General features: G+C 46.9%; 1 protein-coding gene across 1 annotated transcript in view; it reads right to left on the bottom strand.

Moving 5' to 3' along the window:
• The window catches only part of CACNA1B (calcium voltage-gated channel subunit alpha1 B), a 308891-nt gene that overhangs the window by 188560 nt on the left and 101707 nt on the right, over positions 1–18624 (bottom strand). The window contains exons 4-6 of the mRNA XM_076355414.1: positions 11810–11901; positions 10346–10498; positions 5897–6084 (exon numbers count right to left, since the gene is read on the bottom strand). Of these exons, the coding sequence (XP_076211529.1) occupies positions 5897–6084; positions 10346–10498; positions 11810–11901 (433 nt within the window). The remainder of the gene's footprint in view (positions 1–5896; positions 6085–10345; positions 10499–11809; positions 11902–18624) is intronic.

Below are 18624 nucleotides of genomic sequence, written 5' to 3'. Positions count from 1 at the left end.
TACTCCACTGAGTATACAATGGAAAGCATCACGCTCCAAGCTAACCACAGTGCTAAGTCTACCTTAGCTATCTCATTGAAGGCTACCAGTGTGTCTCTTCTCTGGTTACAGGCTTTGTAATGAATGCTTCTACTTAGTATAGTAAAAGAATTGTTTTAATTGGGGAATTCATGGGCAGGCACAAGACTTTTCAGGCTTTTCTCACTTTGCAAAACAAGGTGAGCTTCCCATGTCAATCGGGATGGAAGGCTGGAGAGTGTTTTAGGATGGACAATAAGGTTCTTGCATGGGAAAAACAGAATTACCACTTTAGAAGAGGAAACCAGGAGTTATTCTATTGCCTCTTTAAAAAGTTTTACACCTTCAAATAGCCTATATTAGCAATATGCAATAGATGACTCACTGTCATTCACAAACACTAAGCATGTAAACAAGATGATCTAAAATACCATTGTTTAATTTGAAAACTAGATCTGGAGGAAGATCAGGACTCAGAAGGACTCAGATCCCAGGGCACCACAGTTTCTTTTGCTGAGCTTCTGCATTATTTCCTCCCACCTCTGTATTTGTCCCCAGTACTCAGCCTCAGTTTTCTTTACCCAGACTCTGCACCTTAGTTTGCCGAGACCTTGGAGGCCATCACTGGAAATGTTCTCCTCCCCGAGCTGTGCTAACATCCTCAAGCTCCAGCAGCCACTGGTTACTGTCAGACAGCTAAGCTTAAAGCGTGATAACAAGTGCAGCATGGCAATACTTAGCATATTAAAATACTTTATGGGAACTAATGAATAAATTTACATAACGGTCCCAAGAGATAATCTGATCACCAGTTACCACTTACCTCAGTAATGGCTCCCTCAGGCACAAGCAAAGTGGACGCAGCAACCCTTGCTGTCTCACATCACCCCCAACCCCAGTGTGATGCTCCAGGTGCACACTGCTTACTGCAGAAAGTGCCTGCCCTGAGCAACAGGGCCCAGAGCAGAGCCTGTGTCAGCACCACCAAACTAGGATGCAGAATGGTTGCATCAGCCCCGTGCAAGGGCTGGTCCACTTTGCTGAGAGGCACAACTCCTGTCGCGGGACCAGCCTGGGACTAAACTAGTCCCACTTGCAGAAAAAGAAGTCAGGTTTGTTAATCTAGGGCATGTTGTGCTGGAGCAGCATTGCTGCCCACAGTGAGCTGGTGCTCTAGGTAGGTTTTTCCCTAATTTCACCATCCAGAAGATGCTCTGCCCGTACTTCAGGGATCTCTGATCTGTCTGCACTGGATTAGACTGAAAAACTGTTCACAACACCGGACTGTGACACTGAATCCTCCCACACTGAGGAAAACAGTTTAGTTACTCTATTTTAATGCATTCCCAGGTCACTTTGAAGCCTTGAATTAGCAGGAGGTAAGTCCACTCCATTTGCTGGAGAAAAGGTTCTTCCCTGTCCTCAGGACACAGCAACTTTCCTAAATCACCTGTTGCTCCTTGGACCTTTTTGAGTAGAAACAGGCCACAGCTGACAAATCTGCAGCTCACAGAAGTGCTTGTTTGGAGCAGTTGCTCTGATGCTGTTGTGCTGCTGATTCAGGAAGGAGTTTTCCCCAGCTTATTCTCGAAGCATTTTGCCCAATTGATGATTCAGTCTTTTTGCTTCAAGCATAAATCACCTTCCAGATGAAGTCTTGCTAGAAAGCTTTCATTGGCCCTAATTAAAATGAAACTCTGAAAGTATAAACAGTGGACTAGCAAGGAAAAATTGGGCTGAGATTTGTGAACTTGCATTCTCCCTACCCTCCGAATTCCTCAGTTTATCACAGGAGAAGGAGTGAATATCTGCAAGGCAGATTACTTACAGCGAAGCCTAGCCTTTGATGCTATTTTTCTCTACATCTGTAGGAGGGCTGCATCTGGACCACATATAAAGTCATCTCAAACCTTTGGAAATGACTGAATAACCCTTCACAACAAACCTCTTGCTTTGGAAAAACCTGAGCCAAACCATCAAACTGAAGCCCAAGCTCCTTCTTTCCTGAACATCACTTTACACCAAACTCTTCAGCTTGCCTGATGCCACCACAGACCAACTTTTCAGTCTCAAAGCTGCTTCCAGGACAGAGCAAACTCTCTCCCTTGGTTAAATTAATGCTGAACTGGTAAAGCACGTCTCACCCTGCGACTGACCCCAGCCATCACCACTGCAAACTAAAAAACTTAACTCTTCTGAACATCCCACAACAAATGTAGTAGCAGGAAAAGAGGAGCAATAACAAAGGCCTATTGATGCAGGGCAATCAATCAATCACCATTTTCCAGAAGAAAATGAATGCCCCATTAAGGAAGCAGTCCTAACCTCAACTTCCCCGTAATGGGTCTCTTGGTCCTAGACTGGCTGGCATCAAAGGGATTTCAGCCCTAAGAATGGACCCCATGTGGGGCTGTCTGCTTTAACAGCAGGAAGGGAGAGGGCTTGCACAAGCAAGGCAACAAACCTACCCCAGCCAAACCCAACATGTGGCAGTGGGTACACAAAGGGTGGGGTGAAGGAAGGGCTCTGCTAAGCCTTAGGAACAGCAGCCTTCCCTGCTTTCTAGTTCATTAGTGGGAGAAAAAGCACCAGCCTTTTTTCTTGCTAATGTATAATCACAGTTTACATAGACCACACCTTGCCTCTTGTGGTCCCACAGCCTTTTGCAAATCTTAATTAAGCAAAACATTGAAAGTAGCTTCAGAGCTCTGCTCTGATGAGTATCCTGCATCAGGGGAATGCTGGTTTCCTTGAGGAGACCAGAGGCTGGGGCTGGCAGGGCAACTAGCTCCACCGCTGCAAAATTCTCTGGGCCAAAAACATTCTCCTCAGCAGTGGAGAATCCAAATGGTGAATTAAAGCTCCCTGACACTCACTCATTGCCTAAGCCTAAATATGCTGGCTTACTTCCTGTCCTCCACAAACCAAGGAGAAGGACCCTGACACATATTCACTTACCCCACTGTTCAAGTTTTGGATACAGGAGGCAACATCTTCCAGCTTCTTCCCATATCAACCTAGTACACTCTACAACTACCTGAAAGGAGGTTGTAGCGAGGTGGGGGTCGGTCTCTTCTCCCAAGTAACAAGCGATAGGACGAGAGGAAACGGCCTCAAGTTGCACCAGGGGAGGTTTAGATTGGACATGAGGAAAAATGTCTTTACTGAAAGAGTGGTGAAACATTGGAACAGGCTGCCCAGGGAAGTGGTGGAGTCCCCATCCCTGGACGTATTTAAAAGACGTGTAGATGAGGCGCTTAGGGACATGGTTTAGTGGGCATGGTGGTGTTGGGTCGATGGTTGGACTCGATGATCTTAGAGGTTTTTTCCAACCTTAATGATTCTATGATTCTAAGTAGGGATCCAGCTGATTCAGGCAGCATTAATGTTCAGTTGCTGAAGTGACTGGTGCTGGATGGACGGACTGTTTGCATTGCTGTTACCTCTGCACAGTCTGACAACTGCATCCACAAACACGCACCATGCTGGGTTTTCAGTCATTGCTGCAGCGTGGTTTGGGCTTTTGTTTCATTTTAAAATTTGTTTAACTTAGAGTAGGCACAGAAGAAACCAAGACGAAAGCCAAGCAGCCAGAAAACAGCAGATGACTGAAGCTGTGAAGAAGTTCAGGGCTGCACAGAGTGGATCTTCTCCACCCACATCTTTTCTCAGCTACTAACCTTCAAAAGCACAGCCAGCTCCTCAGCAAGCAGAGCAGCACAAGGAGGGGGTAACACAGCATGCAGGGCAGGGCCAAGGGAGAGGGGGCAGAGATGGCTGCTGGCACTAGTTACGTGAACACCGTCTGCCAAGTGGTCCTGTGGCACGACACACACTACTCACCCTCCACACAACAAGCAGACTGTCCAGAGACCTTCGTATCTTTCAGAGACATGAACCCAGCAAGCATTAAAACCTAAGCTGGAGTGTCAGACAAGGCTTGACATTATACAACAAATATTCAACTGCATCTCATCCAGGCGTCTGTTTCCAATTAGATTAATAGGTATCTAGAATGATACTATAGTAGTTTTCAAAGCAACCCCCCAAATCAATACCCCAATAGTAAGCTCAGGTTTTTGCATGTGGTACAAAGTGCAGTTTGGGAGAAGATGATCTAATACACCATGTATTGATCAATCAATTCCAGCCAGGATGCTAATGGGTTTTTCTTACAACAGCTGGTACTAGAAAGAAGGAACGGGATTGCTGAATGAGAATGGGAGAAACTGGTTGTGTGACAAAGTTTCAGGGCAAGGGGAGGGCATGCAGTGGGGAAATGGGCCCTTCTAGAGATCGCTCTAAGTGGGCAGAGACTGGGAAGAAATGGAGGAACTGAGCAATGAGTGGAGAAGGTAATAAATCAGATATATTGGCTTCAAACACAGCAGAATTGTATCTTTCAATTTACTGTGGTTGATATTAATAATACTTTCCTGTTGCGACAGAAACCCTCACAGGAAGGTCTGCAACCCAGCATGGGTCTAGAGTCTATAATGAAGTTGACCGAACACTTTGTAGTCCTACCGGCCAGTGAAATGGTCTGGAGGCATTACTAATGCCTACCTTAGTTATTTTTCCACATTGGCACTTCTGGCTAGGACAGCGTGGGGTAATTCAGATCATCTATGCACGGCTGTCAGATTGTCCTTCCTTCTACAGTCAAAGGAAAGAAGCAGCCAGTGTAGACATACATTGCTAATCATCACCACTCTCTCTCCTTCCTTCCCCGGTACTTGATAAAGTCCTTTACTGCCACAGAAAATGGAAGTACAAAACAGCTGGACCGTCCTCCCGACCCGAACCATAGCACTTTACACCCACTGCAGAAACATGTGAAGATCTAAGCAAATCACAAAGCTGGGGAGAACAGGTCTGCAACAGATACACAGGTCCCTTACGGCTCCCGAAGAGCAGCTGTCACACTTTGCAAGGAGATATGATACAGATGCTGGAAACCAGCTGAAGGGTTTTATTCCCAGCCTGTTAGCAAGGGTTAGGTGCTTGCCTCTCAAGACAGGACACCTCAAAAGGGTAGGTATAAATTACAGACACAAATGAGAGCATTACACTGCCTGAAAGACAGCAGAGTAGTTCAGTTGTTGCTAATTGGGTGAAGTTGCCCTATTCTTGGTAAAATTGGAAATAGTAAAACTGACCAAAAGGTTTTGACCTTGAGCGGCTGTGACAGTCATGGTCCTGGCTGGCAGGAGGCACAGCCAGTGAAGACCCTAATGAGGAAATTCAGCCCAGTGTATCTTCTCTACAGCCAACAGAGTCATGCCAGGTGTGAAGGTGACTGACAGGGTTTTGTAAAATTGTACTGGAGTTGCCAAAACTAGTACTGGATCTCGGTGCTGACATCCCGCTGATGCTGTTCATTGATGTAAATTACAAGTTTGATCACGAAGGCTAGACCCAGTCAAGAGAGAAAACCTCTAGGTGCAAAATGTTAACACGTCACTGGTTTTGCCACCCTATATTGTGCAGTTTGGTAACTGATTTTCTATGGGACATCGTGAGAACATGCTCCTACTCACCCACCCATCCTACAGCAGAGCACACCACCACCTTGGAGTGACACACACCAATTCTTACACATGGCAACATCACACTGACACAAGACATCATATGGCAGGTAAGCAAGTCTGCAGCCTCAAACCACCACAGGCCACAATGGTGGTTCAAAGGCTCTTACAGGACCTGCAGAACAACCCTCAAGAAAATAGGAACAATCTTCCTAAAAAGCAGGATGGGGTGCTAATCAATAGGGGAAAATGCACAAACTAAATTACTTTTTTTCCAGAACAACCTTTTCCAAACTAACGCAATGTATAACAGCACCCCAGGAGCCCTACAGCCCCATCAGCGGACTCACATTGTAGAGGATGTCGGTCCATCCCTCCATGGTGATGCACTGGAAGACGGTGAGCACAGCAAAGAGGATGTTGTCAAAGTTGGTGATGCCGTAGTTGGGCCCTTGCCAGTACTCCCTGCAGGTGGTCCCACTCTCACACTGCCTGGCAGGAGGCTCCTCTCCACAAGGAAAATCTCCCACCTCATCACCTGCAGAGAAGAACAGCGGGGATAAAAGTTACCGACTGAAGCCAGTCAAGCAGCTGGTGCTGCTGCACCTTCCTTGCACCACCGCATGAATGTAATTTACATTTCAGGCTTCCTTGTGCCACTATAGGCATGCGAAAGACATTACGCCCATGTAGTCATTTATATACTATTATGTTATAAAAGAGAGTTTAGTGGCAGGGTGGAGTAGGATGGGCCATCCCTGAAGTGCCCATCATTTGTAGTTTGCCCCAGTGTTCAGCCATGTCATATATGAGAAATACCACAAAAAAAACAGTGCAATAAAAGCAAGGGCTTGGGAATGGTGCATACTTCAAACGCTGTGAGCCAACGATACACCCTCATACAGCGTAGCTAGATGCTAAATATTGACACTATAACATTAAAGCAAAAGGGCAGGTTCTTCACCAGTGGCTTAAGCAAGAGCTGCTTGTGGATAGCCCCAAAATTGTCCAGATATAGATGTTAGACCACAGCTGCATGAGGAGCCCCTGGCTTCGTCACAAGGCAGCACCACCACAGCAACCTGCAAGGTGGACTAAGAGCTCCAGCCCCTCTGTAAGCTTCATATTTCTGCCCCAAAGGGCAATGCTGTGCGGCGTAGGTACACGTGGCGGGGAAAGCATCCAGCTGTCAGCTTGTCTGCAGCAGGGATAGAGTTTCTCTGCTGAGTTTCATTTCAGACCCAGAGAAGGCAAAGGAGGATGAGTCTGTGATAGTTAAGGACCACAAGGGATGGCCAGAATGGTGGCCAGCATCTTCCAGGTTCAGCTGTGAAGTCTGAAGTGTTGCAGCCCTCCAGAGACATTGTAAGCACCAGCACAGAGCAATTTGGAAAACTAAAGTGCTAGGTTTTCAAAGTAAATATATATATATACTAAGTAATAGTCCTATTTACACAGAGATGCAATTTGGGAAATATTAAAGAATTTTAAAAGTGACACGTTATGGTAATGGAGCAGCAAACTGCACAAAATCAAATCCACCAGGGGGAAAACAAGATCAGCACTAACAATAATTAGGAATAATCATTCTATAGAGCAAAGCCTGCAGCAGGAAAACAAGATTGTCACCGTGGCTCCAGGATATATTTGTGTCTGTGCATATGTGTGATGCGTTTTCCTGTTGACTCAACACCTTAATGCAGGGCATCTCTCTCCAGCTCCCATATGGGTCACCACAGGCTTTCACAAGGGCTTAGTGAGACAAGCCTGCAAAAAGAAGATACCAAATCTGGTTCTTGCAGACCATTTGTGTGTCTTAAAAGAGAATCCAGTTTTGTCTCTGTTTGGCCTTTTGTTGTCAGGTAATGTTCTGAAAATGCAATGCACATCTACTACAAAGGGTTGGGCTTTTTTTTCCTTTTTAAAAAAAGAGACCAGAACTGGTCCCTACTCCCATGGCTGGGGAAGACCGAGAAAAGGGGAGTCTCAAGGAAAAATGGGAAACAAATGTGATGCCCTCCTCTCCTGGAGCAGCTTCAGGGCACTTGGGCTGGGTCAGCTGCAGAGGGTGGCTGCTTAAAAATAATCCTGTGTCACCAGAACAGGACAGCATGGAGGATGCAGGGAGAAGAAAACAAGTCAGGCATCCACTGGAACATGCACTGCCATTAATTCTTACCCATTTTCCATTAAAATAGAGAAATGTTTCCACTAGCTCAGAACAGTCTGTCAGGCTGAGTGGCAAAGGCCTTGAATAACCTTTTTGCCACATTTTGGTCCCCAGCATTCCTCTTCATTGCAGTTTATTACTGACCCACCCAGGGCTACTGGATTAGCGGGGCTATAGCAATATTTGCTGTTGACACCTCTACTCGGTTCCCTCCACGATGCGCTGAAGCAACAGCTGGTACCTCTCATGTGGCTCCTGGTTCCAGGAAAAATCCCAGGAGTTTGCTCACTTTGGGGATTTGGAACAGAAACAAGCATGAGCAACTCCTCCTCCTCCAATTTGCTGCCCTCTGACAGAGGCATCTCTTTAATGAGGTTCACATTTCCACACTCAAGCCAGCCTTTGGAGCCCGTGGTATCAGGCCTGGGCTTGTTAATGCACCTCTTTGGAGATGATGAGCACTTAGGTTTTAAAAGGCTTTGCTGATGGCTTTGAGGGATACTCTGCTGCTCCGCTCACAAGGGACCGCAGTGCCAGGAAACCTCACCGCTCTCCGCCTTTCCAGAAACACCATCACACCATTTCCCGCCGAGCAGGTGGAATCGATACCCATAATTCATCTGACAACCAGCTCGTTAGCCCTTGAGAAAAGCAAGGGCCGGTGCCTGTAAACACAGGCACCTTCCCACACTGCCCGGCGAGGGGATTCGGGGCAAGGTGAGCCCGGCCACGCCGCATCCTCCCACCGAGATGCCAGGTGCTGCGATGCAGAGATACGCAACACACACAACAGTTTTTTGGCTGCACTCCCAATTCCTAGCTGGGAGCCACCCAGCAAGCAAGAGTCACTTACACACAACATTACACATAACAAAAATCTGTTCTCAGTCCCCAAGCCTGGCACAGAGAACTCTCAGTCATCACTGATGTCAGAGAGTTGTCTGCAGAGAACACAAACAGCTTTGGGTTTTATTTTTCCCTTTTACGTTAACTAGTTTCTGGGGAAAGGGGAAAAAGAAAAAAAATCACTCTTCTCTTTAGCCCACTGGCTAAAGTCAGCCCATTAGTGACAGAGCCTCAGAGCTCAGGCTGCAGCTGCTACCTGCAAATGAAGGATGCAAAAAATCACCCACCTTGGTTGCAATTTAACAGACCTAAAAATGCTCCTAGGAAATGCAAACCTGCTCATAATTGCTTTCTCCCTGCCATCTCACCAAGAATGCTTCTGCTTCCTACACGCCTGTATCGTCACCGTTGTTATTATTCCTCTGTAATTGCTGCAGTAGCCCCAGAGACCTTGCAGCGGGCTGAGACCTGTTCAGCTTGGCATGAACACACGCACCCCACACAGATTTTGCTCTCCTACAAATCCAGTCCAAAAATTAATTTCTTCCAAGAACCATCGTGCTTTGCTCACAAGTCACAACACCTGACTGTCCTCTACAAGCTGTGTTACGCTTTTCTAACATTACGTAGGAACATAAGCAAGAAAACAGTTTCACCCTGCTTTTGCAAAGCTCTGTGTAAACTGAATATATTAAACTGTTTCCATGTTGTTGTTAGAAAGCGCTGTGAAGGATGCCCAGAGATTTGGCAGGGATGTTGTTTTATTACCATTTGAATGTGTATAAATAAATCAATATTAAGACCTATTAGTGATAATCACTGAAAATACAAGACTGTGTTTTAAAGACAGTCAATTGTACCTTAAATTGCAATCTTTTGGAGACAAGAACAATATTTTCATCTGTGGATAGCCCAGATAACCAACACATATTAGCACTATTATAAAGGAATATTAAAAAATTACATGGAAAAAATTGGCTTTTTTTTTTTTTTTTTTTTAAATTGGAATGAATTCTGAGCCATGGACAAGCAGCTGGCTTTGACATGGCAGCCAGTCCCAGCTGAGAGTCTCTGGGCATTATTCCTCTCCACCTCCATCTTCCGTGGTTTATCACTCATTCACAGGCAGACACATCATTTACTCTGCAGTGCCCAATTTCCCTTGCCCTTCTCTGTTTGAAGGACATTTTTATCCTTTCTCCATCAAAGGGCTCCTTGCCTTCCATCTATTGTCCTTTTCTATTTTTTTTATTTTTTTGGTTGCTCCCAGTCTTTCCACTCTTACTATTTCACACCAAGGTTTTCTCATACCCATGCAACTTGCCCCAGAAACCTTGCAAGGAAATTCAATGTTCAGCAGCTGTTCATAGAGCTAAACCCAACGAAAATGTAAAGAGACCAAAGAATTAAAAAACAAAACAAAAAAAAACCCCACCCTTCAAGAAGCTGGACCAACAGGAATTTGGTTCTGTATTTCTACTATGAAAAAATTCTTCCATGAGAGGAGGTCTCACTCTTGTGTAGACTGAGAGCAACCCACTAGCATCAGGGGTGCTGTGGTGGTGTAACAGAGAGAGGAGAATCTGTCCCAGTGCATGTAGGATGAGCACAAAAGTCTGTTAACTCTTAGAGCGGGCAGGTAAAGAGAGAGAGAATGCAGCGAACGTGGAAGAGGAAAAAGGAAAAGCAACATAAGAGCAGGATAGAAAGCATCCCGATGAGATGAAGGGGACTAGAAGCATCGTGACGATACGCTGGGAGGGGAGCGAAGCTCGAAGCTCACCTGTCTCGTTAGAGAAGCAGGTTTTATGAAACTTCCCCATGTAAAACTCCAGCCCGATGATGGCAAACATTACGATGGCGAAGAAGAGGAGCAGCCCGATCTGAAGCAAGGGCACCATCGCCTTCATGATGGACTTGAGGACAACCTGCAAGCCTGTGGGGACAAGGAGAAACACGTAATCAGTGAGGGAAGGAAAACAAGGACTTGGGGTTGGGGGCAAGGTAGGAGAGAGGGGCTGTCTAAAGGAAAGTTTAGGATTGGCAATACTGCTTTTCCCAAGGCGCTATAAAAAAGGTGCTACAGCCATAATGCACTCAAAATGCAAGACAGACAATCAGGAGAGTTATCTTTTTCTGACCCCTTTTCTTCAGATCACAGATTCAAAGGTCTCTTAAGCTTCAGAGACAGAAAAAGGACTTTTCCTGCAGCCGGTGGAGTCCCAGGACTCAGCCTGGAGCTGGACCAGGTCCTTAAGGCAGATCCTGCAGCAGTGTGGATGCAGCAGCAGAGCTGGGCACTGCTGTGGTACCCCCCTGTCCCAGGGAGGGCAGGGAGCACTGAGCTGCACAGGAGCTGCCTCTCCCTCCGTGATACACAGAATAGCCGCGATGCTGCCGTGCCTATCACACCCCGCTTCTGGAGAAACAAAACCCTGTCTCCAGGGCTATCCATCCATAGCTTTTTTCACTGTCACTAAAACTCATTTTCAATTAAAACCAGGGGAGAGAGAGGGGGCTGCCTGGCTGCCAAGGGGTTAATGCAGAGAAGAAAAAAGCATTCCACAGAGCAGCGGTTCCTTTTCACTGGCTCTTGCTGGAGGGAAAAATCTCTCTGTTCCACATTCAGAAATGAAATACACTCCTGACAGCGATCCCCCGCTAGCGGGCAGAGCAGCTGGTGAACAGCGACAAATAAAAAGGCAGTAAGCAATGGTATGGGGACTTTGATGGTTTCAGGGCATCAGCAAGGCATGATGCAGCTCCCCACCGGAGCATTCAGACCCTTCACATTAGCATGTAAAATATACCAAGTTGCCCATTGAGTAGGCAAGACCAAGTCCTATCTGCTCTTTCCCTTTGTTTTTTCCCCTTATTAAAGGGGTAAAATCCCCAGTGCAAGATGCTCAGCTGGTAAAAACTGTCAGAAGATCCAAGCTCAGGGCTCGGGGCCTGAAAGCTGCACAATTTGGGTCTCGGGTCTTCATGCCCCAGAGAATTAATTCAACCTCAAAGGCAAAGGAGTCCTAGGACAAATCCCTGCCACTCACCTGCAAATTTGGGAGCACGGTGCTGAAATCAGCTGGTTGTACACAAAATGGGATGACAGAAAATCAGAACCTAGCAAGGGCAGAAGCCACAGACCGCGAAGAAGCAGGGGAAGAAAATATTGCTCAGAAAAGCATGTAACACCCCAAAAGCTATAGAGCACCTTTAGCTGTGAAGATGACATTATCGTGACACTCACTTGGGATTCCCGACACAAGCTTCAGCGGCCGTAACACTCGGACGGCTCGCAGGGTCCGCAGGTCAAAATCAGTCCCAGCAGTTGCTAGAATCCTAATTGTGAAAGGGGAGAGAGAAGAAAAATTGAGATTAAATGCAAATTCCTCTTTCCAAAGCATGGATAAGTGTTGTGTAAAATCAGCAAATATTCAAGCTGCTTTAAACTTTATACCTGTGATCACATTGCAAATTGTGTCCACTGAAAACCATCGATTCACACACTCACTCCTCCAGAGCTGCTGAGCCTTGCTCAGACTATAAGAAAATCCGCAATATCTGCCTGCTTACGAGGCCATTTACACATAGTGAGCAGGCCTGGCTCCGGCCGCTAAAGAGCAGCACCCTGTGCTTATAGGAAAGCACACACCATTTTTCAGAAGGAGAGAGTGAGAGGGAAATAAACCCCTCAGTTATGCCAGAAATTACCTGCCAGAGCTTTTCCCTATAATAAATTCAGAAATCCCTCAAATACTGATGTCTGGTGTTTCCTAATATCTGAAGCAGTTTCTAGTTATACAGTTCACTCTGTGTGTGCAAAATTAATTTTTGTTCAGAGCATCTTACTTGAGGAGAATATCCAGAGAGCAGGGTGCAGGTATTTCCTCTGATACACGGCAGTAACTCTGATAAGAAATACAGCCCCCAAACCAGAATGATTCTTAAAAATTTAAGTGCTCTGCACAGAAAATGAAATGGCTTCGCTGTTTTAGGGCGCAGCAAAGGAAGAAATATTGTCACAGTGTCCACAAGCCACAGTGATGCAAACTCCTTAAGCGAAGACCCTGCAAGGCACGCTACCCGACAGAGGGCATGGCAAAACTGTGCTCATTAATTACTGCAGCACTTCCTATGATGCTTCAACAAAAATATTCTTGATTTGAGACAGGGCTCCCCTAACACAAGCCAACCACGCAGTTAGTTCAGGGCAAAAACCCTCTCACCAGCTCCCCATCGACTACACCATTTTAAAATTATTATAAGCAATTGCCATTAGTTTTTGCTAGGTTTGTCCCCAGGCTGTTCTGCCGAGGCGAAATTGGCTGAGCAACCAGCCCACCAGTGGGGTCTGCAAGCCCCCAGCCACCTGGTACCAAATGTACAAGATGCCATCACTTTGTTAACCACAACTGCTGAAAGCGCTGCCCACGGGGCCCCAACACCTTGACCATCACCTGACACTTTGCCAACCCCTCCCCAAAAGCTACAGCAGCAAGAGGGACTTGCAAACCTGGCTGAAAAGTGGGATTCCAGAGCTGCCATAAGCCACGGGCAGAGCTGGAAGGAGGCTGCCAGACTTGGGCAGTGAATCCCAGGCAGTCCCCTGGGGATTAAGCACCCAGACACAGCAAGCGTCCCATGCCGGAGCACAGAGATGCTCTGAGAGGTGCAGAGCACCCACAGTGTGCACCTGCAATTTATCTGCGCCTGCCCAGGGGCCCTTTTTCTCAGTTCCTGATAACAGGCTGCTGAGCATTCAGCGAAGTGGCCGGCTACCATAAAAAAATACAAGAAAAAGCAGAGTTTTTCAAAATGAGACATATAGTTTTACTATGTAATATGTATTATGCAAGATGTCTGGCAAGCTCGGCAGCGGAGGACGTGGCCGTGTAGGAAGCACTCACAGCACAGCTACACTCAGATAAAAACCCCTGTCCTTGACTTAGTGACTTAGCACTGCTGCCAAGCATGGGCCAGGGAAGAGCAGGATCAGCATTGCTGTGTGGGAAGGGCCAGACTCCATCAGCAGGAGGTGCTGGAGATCAGGAAAAAAGCATGCTGAGATGTTGGATGGCAAGAGAGGCAGCAGCAAGCCAGGACCTGAGGAGCAGAGTATCTATTCTATAGGACACCTGTTCCTACATTTTCACGACCAGAAAATTCACATTACATCAGCTCTATCGATGCAGTTTGAGCATAAGCAACAGGAGACAATTTAAACCAAGAACCATCACATGCAGAGACTTCTAATTTAATCTTCTGCACCCATGCCAATGATTTCATTCCTTTTCTCCCTTCCCTCCATCCTCACAACTTAATTGCTCACTTATAAACCTCTGCAGTCTGGGAATAGCGCACACTGCAAGTCAAAAGATAATCTTAAACCTCCACCTTGGACGTTGCTACTAACAGCACAATTAGCCTCCAGTGAGCTAAGATGGATTTGTGCTGTCATCAGGCAGAGCCCTGGTTCCTGGTACAAGCTGAGAGTCGGGGTGCTTGATACGCTCATGGTTTTGTTTCTAAATTCAAAGAGAAAATGGAAGTGAATGGGGGACACCATCAATTAGTCCCATGGTGCCAGTAAATGTTCCAGTGGCTGGAGGTCTTCATTCCAGTCTTCCTAACAGGCTTGATGCTAAAAAACCAGCCTGATCAAACTACGGCGTCATCCCCCATCCCAGTCAAACCCCCTAATCATTCATTAATTCCCACATCACTGCACTGTGATCCCCTAGCTAACCTACACAGGGCACCCTACAGCCCACCATCTCCCATGGCTGGAGAGCTGGTCCACGGATCGTATCAAATCACAGTCGAATCATGCAAACCATCCATGCCCGTACAGATGAGCTGTCACTGCTACCTCTGCCCATGAATCGGCCACTCTTGAAAAACAATACAACGCTGGCCAGATTTTGCCTAGAGAGAAAAAAAAAATACAGTTGCATCCTAAACAAAGCCACTTTTGGTGGAAGAAACAGAAGGCCAAGGGGATGAGGTGGTAGCTCTAGGTCTAAAAATCCACATTTGAGCCTTGCAGGTAAATGAGGCAGGTGGTGAGAAAACCCAGGTGGGCATCCAACATGTTTCCTGCACTAGTTGAAGAGGGGAGGGCTGGATGCTGCACAGCCTTCCCATGCTGTGTGTTCACAACCGTGGCTCTGGGGCCCCAGGCAGGCCGTCCAAACAGTGGAACTGGAGGAAAGAGGGCCCCGGGCCTTTTAGAAGTGTTATGGGGTCAGCGTCCATCCCAGGAGCCCTGGCACGTGGCTCCGAAGGACCCACTGGCAGAAAGCTGGTGCCCAGTAATTGCGAGGGAAGAGCCGAGTGGCAGCTGGAGCCCAGCAAATCAGCTTGGCGGGGGGAAGCCGTGCCAGGACGGAGATGGTGCCTTTTCTCTCTACAAAACCAAAGCTAATTTACAGCTGCTCAGCAGTCCATTCCCCTAAACTGTTCACAGACATGCGTGGAAAAATGCCCTAGTGAGGGAAAGACCTTAATTAACTTTGTGGCATTTGCCTAAATGCCATCTTTCTGTTTTACTTTTGCCCCCACTCCAGCTGAAAGCTCACAGAAGCCACTGTGAGTTAGGCCAGAACAAGTCAGAAATTATCATTAAAAATAAGATAAATAGAGAGATCAAAGGAGCCGGCTGACAAGCATGTCCTGACAAACCTGCCGAAGCATCCCTGGCTGCATAGAGAACAGCTGAGAACAAAGCAGAGGTGACGGGCGAGCCAGTGCCGGAAGAGGAAATCAGCTGTGAAAGGTAAAAAAAATAGCAAAAGAGAAGATTTTAGGAGATAACCTCACAAATAATAAATGGATTCATCTGCAGCCCTTTTTGCATCTTAACGTGTTGTACAGAAACACTGAGATTTGATAGGCTTAGGATGTTGTCTCTGATAGCACTTCAAATGTTTAAGTGCAACAAAATCTCATTAAATAAGTTCCTCCGTGTAATTTGCCTTTTTTACGAGCAGGATGGCCGACCATCAAATCTTTCTGGCTCATATGCTGCGGTGGAGGATCTGGGCACGCATCCTGCCAGCCCAGCAGTGCTCAGGACTGCTGCACTCGTTCCTCACTTTCATGATAACTTGCTTAAATGCTGCTTTCTGTATCACCACCTCCACTAACAAGCTCTGACTGACATCTGTTCCCAGAGACAGAGGCCAAATTTGTGATAAATGCTTGATAACTTTTGTTCTAGCAAAGCCTGGAATAAGTTATAAAAGCAGCTTATTCCTTTGGGTATAAAAGAAAGCAAAGAATGAAGGGAAAGTTCCTTTCCTGAACATTATGCTAACATAAATAATTAGCAATCCATTTCTTAAAGTACCTCGGAGCTCAGCGTTTCTGTGTACTGGTTCAGCAAGACACACGCTGCTGTACAACGCTGTGCTTTTCAGAGCTATCCGATAACGAATCTCCTTACTGAAGCCCTGACCAAAGAAAATGTCTTGAAACTCCTTCAAGCTTAGGCCCAGATCTCTAAATCCCGAGGGCTGGCATGGGGAAAAGCTAAGCCTGTTCCTCAGGATCATCCCCACCTTGTCCTCCTCCTACCTTAATGGCCTTTTAGTGGGTTTATTTCAGCTTTTCCAGATGATCTCCTGGGGAGCAGGTGACAGAGGTGCTTTCCATCTCCCCCAAGGCAGGAAGAGGAGGAGGAACAGAAACACAGGAGATGTCCTGAGTGAGAGTCAAGAATAGATGATCAAAAATACAGGGTTTTCTATACATGTCTCTGCTTATAGGAGCAACCACACCTTGGGTCCAGCCTCAGCAAAGAGAAGCCGGTGAGGCCACGCTCAACACACACGTATCTGCAGGTGATGGAGCGTGTTTTCCGCCCGGTCTTCTGACATCACCGTCTATAAATCACAACGGAGGCGGCATGAGACGTGCAGGAGAGAACTTTCCATCTGGAAAGCTGGCTGAAAGTCCAGCAGCTTCAGCGTGTCTGCTTGCGAGCAGATAACGTACAGCTACAGCAAAAAGCAGCAAGAGTAATAACTGAGAACGATTAACACTTCCAAGGGGCTCTCACCACTGGACAACAGTGGTGCCAGGGCAGGTTCTGCTAGAGGAGGAATTGCTGGCATAAATTGTAGGCATTTTTAATGTAACCTTGCTATTTATTATAAACTCTAGTCCTAGAAGGTAAGTGGAAACAGCGATCTTTTCAGAGACCTTATCCCAAGCACCCATTCCTAAGAACCGAACCAATCTCTTCAGCGGGATTAGGAGAAAGACTAAATACCCACCAGACAGCTTCCCTCAAAAAAAGGTAAAGTAGCCAGCAGTACAGCAGCTGTCTTATGAAAAGAAATAGCAACCATCATTTCTTACCCACAGATTCAACCCCACCTAATGCAGACACCTTGGCAGCATTGACCCCAAAATCTCTGACAGAAGCAGGAGCACAGAAAACTCCAGTAAATCAACCCTATTCCCAAAGCCCGACTTTGGGCTTAGACTGCCGACGTTTAACAAGCCCCAGTGACCGCCAGGAAATGGAAACCAATGGGGAAAAATAAATAAAATAAATATCTCCATAAATATTGGCTGACTAGTTTAAAGATGTTTCCCCCATTGGCGGTCCATGGGCTGACCGTCGCCTCTATCTGTGCTACCTGCTAGCTGTGACCCTCGTCACCCTCTCCTTCCCAATTCCTCCTCTGCTGCCTGGGGGGTGGAGAAGGTCCCTAACCCCACGGGAGTTGTCACCACCACCAGGATCGCTGTCACAGCGTTCATGGTAGCTAGCGACCCAAGGGGAGTACCTGCAAGGTCCTTCCGGTTCCACATCATTGTGGGGACACTTGGGAATTTTACAGTAAAAATTAAGTGGAAAGAAATAATTCTTTTGAAATGAGATATTCTATGGAAAAGATTCATTTCCCTCAAAGAAAGGCCCATAAAATTAATCTCAAGTAGCCGGGCCTTTTAACTGGTGTTTTCCCTTAAAACCATATGCAGAGCGTTAAAAATTTACAAAAATATATATTCTCCGTTTCTTTTTTTTCCCCCTGAAACCATTTGCCATGGGAGGCTGCTCTGCCTACCACTTTTCTGAATGACTGAAGCATTTTAACCCCAAACTGGCACACAGCATGCTTCTGGCTGGAGCTGGCAAGACTTTCCAGGATCAGGAATACCAGCAGCGCACCAATCAGTGCAGGACAGCCACTGGCCTTGCCATGTACGCCCCAGCCTTTGAATTAATGGTCTTCATTTGGAAACACCAACTTCTCCAGTGTCTGCCCTGCAGTCTACCTAGCCAGGAGAACCTGGGGCAAGTGGAGGTGGCTACCAAGACAGAGCTTCCTATCAGGGAAGCTACTGCCCAAGTGAAGGTCTGCGAGGGCTGTACCCCACACTCCTGGGTGGAGGAGGGTGCAAGCTTCACCTGCGCAAGGTGAGCTCCAGTGGAGTCACTGAGGCAGCGAGTGGAGGAGCTGCAGGAGGAAAGCAGCAAGTCATGATGGATTAGGGAGGGGGAACAAGAAATAGAGTATTATTGGAGGCACTGCAAGAAGAAATATTAGGTCCCTTTGGCACTGACCTCCAAGGACTACCAGAGCATTTGCTATTTGCTGTTACAGCAAATAGACAGCACTGTGGAGAAGGAGGTGCCATGATCTCTGCAACTTGTGGCAACAGGGCACCACTTGCCCTCGTTTCCTTGTATGTACCAACCAGCAACAGATAACAAAGTCTTGGCAGCGGATGAAGCCAATGAGCAAGACTCACAGGGAGAAACTACACCAGTTGCACACACTAAAAGCTGCAAAAGGATGCGGCGAGCGTTAGTAGTGGGTGTCTGCTGAGAGGCACCTCAGCTGCAGTGCAAATCAAAATGACTACTTTTTACCTTCTTAACTCCAGAGTGCAACACTGAAGACATTGCTCAGTCTTACGCTGGTGATGTGGTCTGGCTGATTTCCTTGCCTGGGACTTGAGGGCAGGTCAGCAGGGGCAACCAGCCAAGGGGTGCCCACGAGCCAGCCCCTCAGATGCGGGCAGCCGTTTTGTTCAGCACAGCAAGCC

Source organism: Aptenodytes patagonicus, chromosome 18, assembly GCF_965638725.1.
Source record: "Aptenodytes patagonicus chromosome 18, bAptPat1.pri.cur, whole genome shotgun sequence".
Lineage (NCBI taxonomy): Eukaryota > Metazoa > Chordata > Aves > Sphenisciformes > Spheniscidae > Aptenodytes > Aptenodytes patagonicus.
This window is presented reverse-complemented; position numbering and strand designations above follow the sequence as displayed.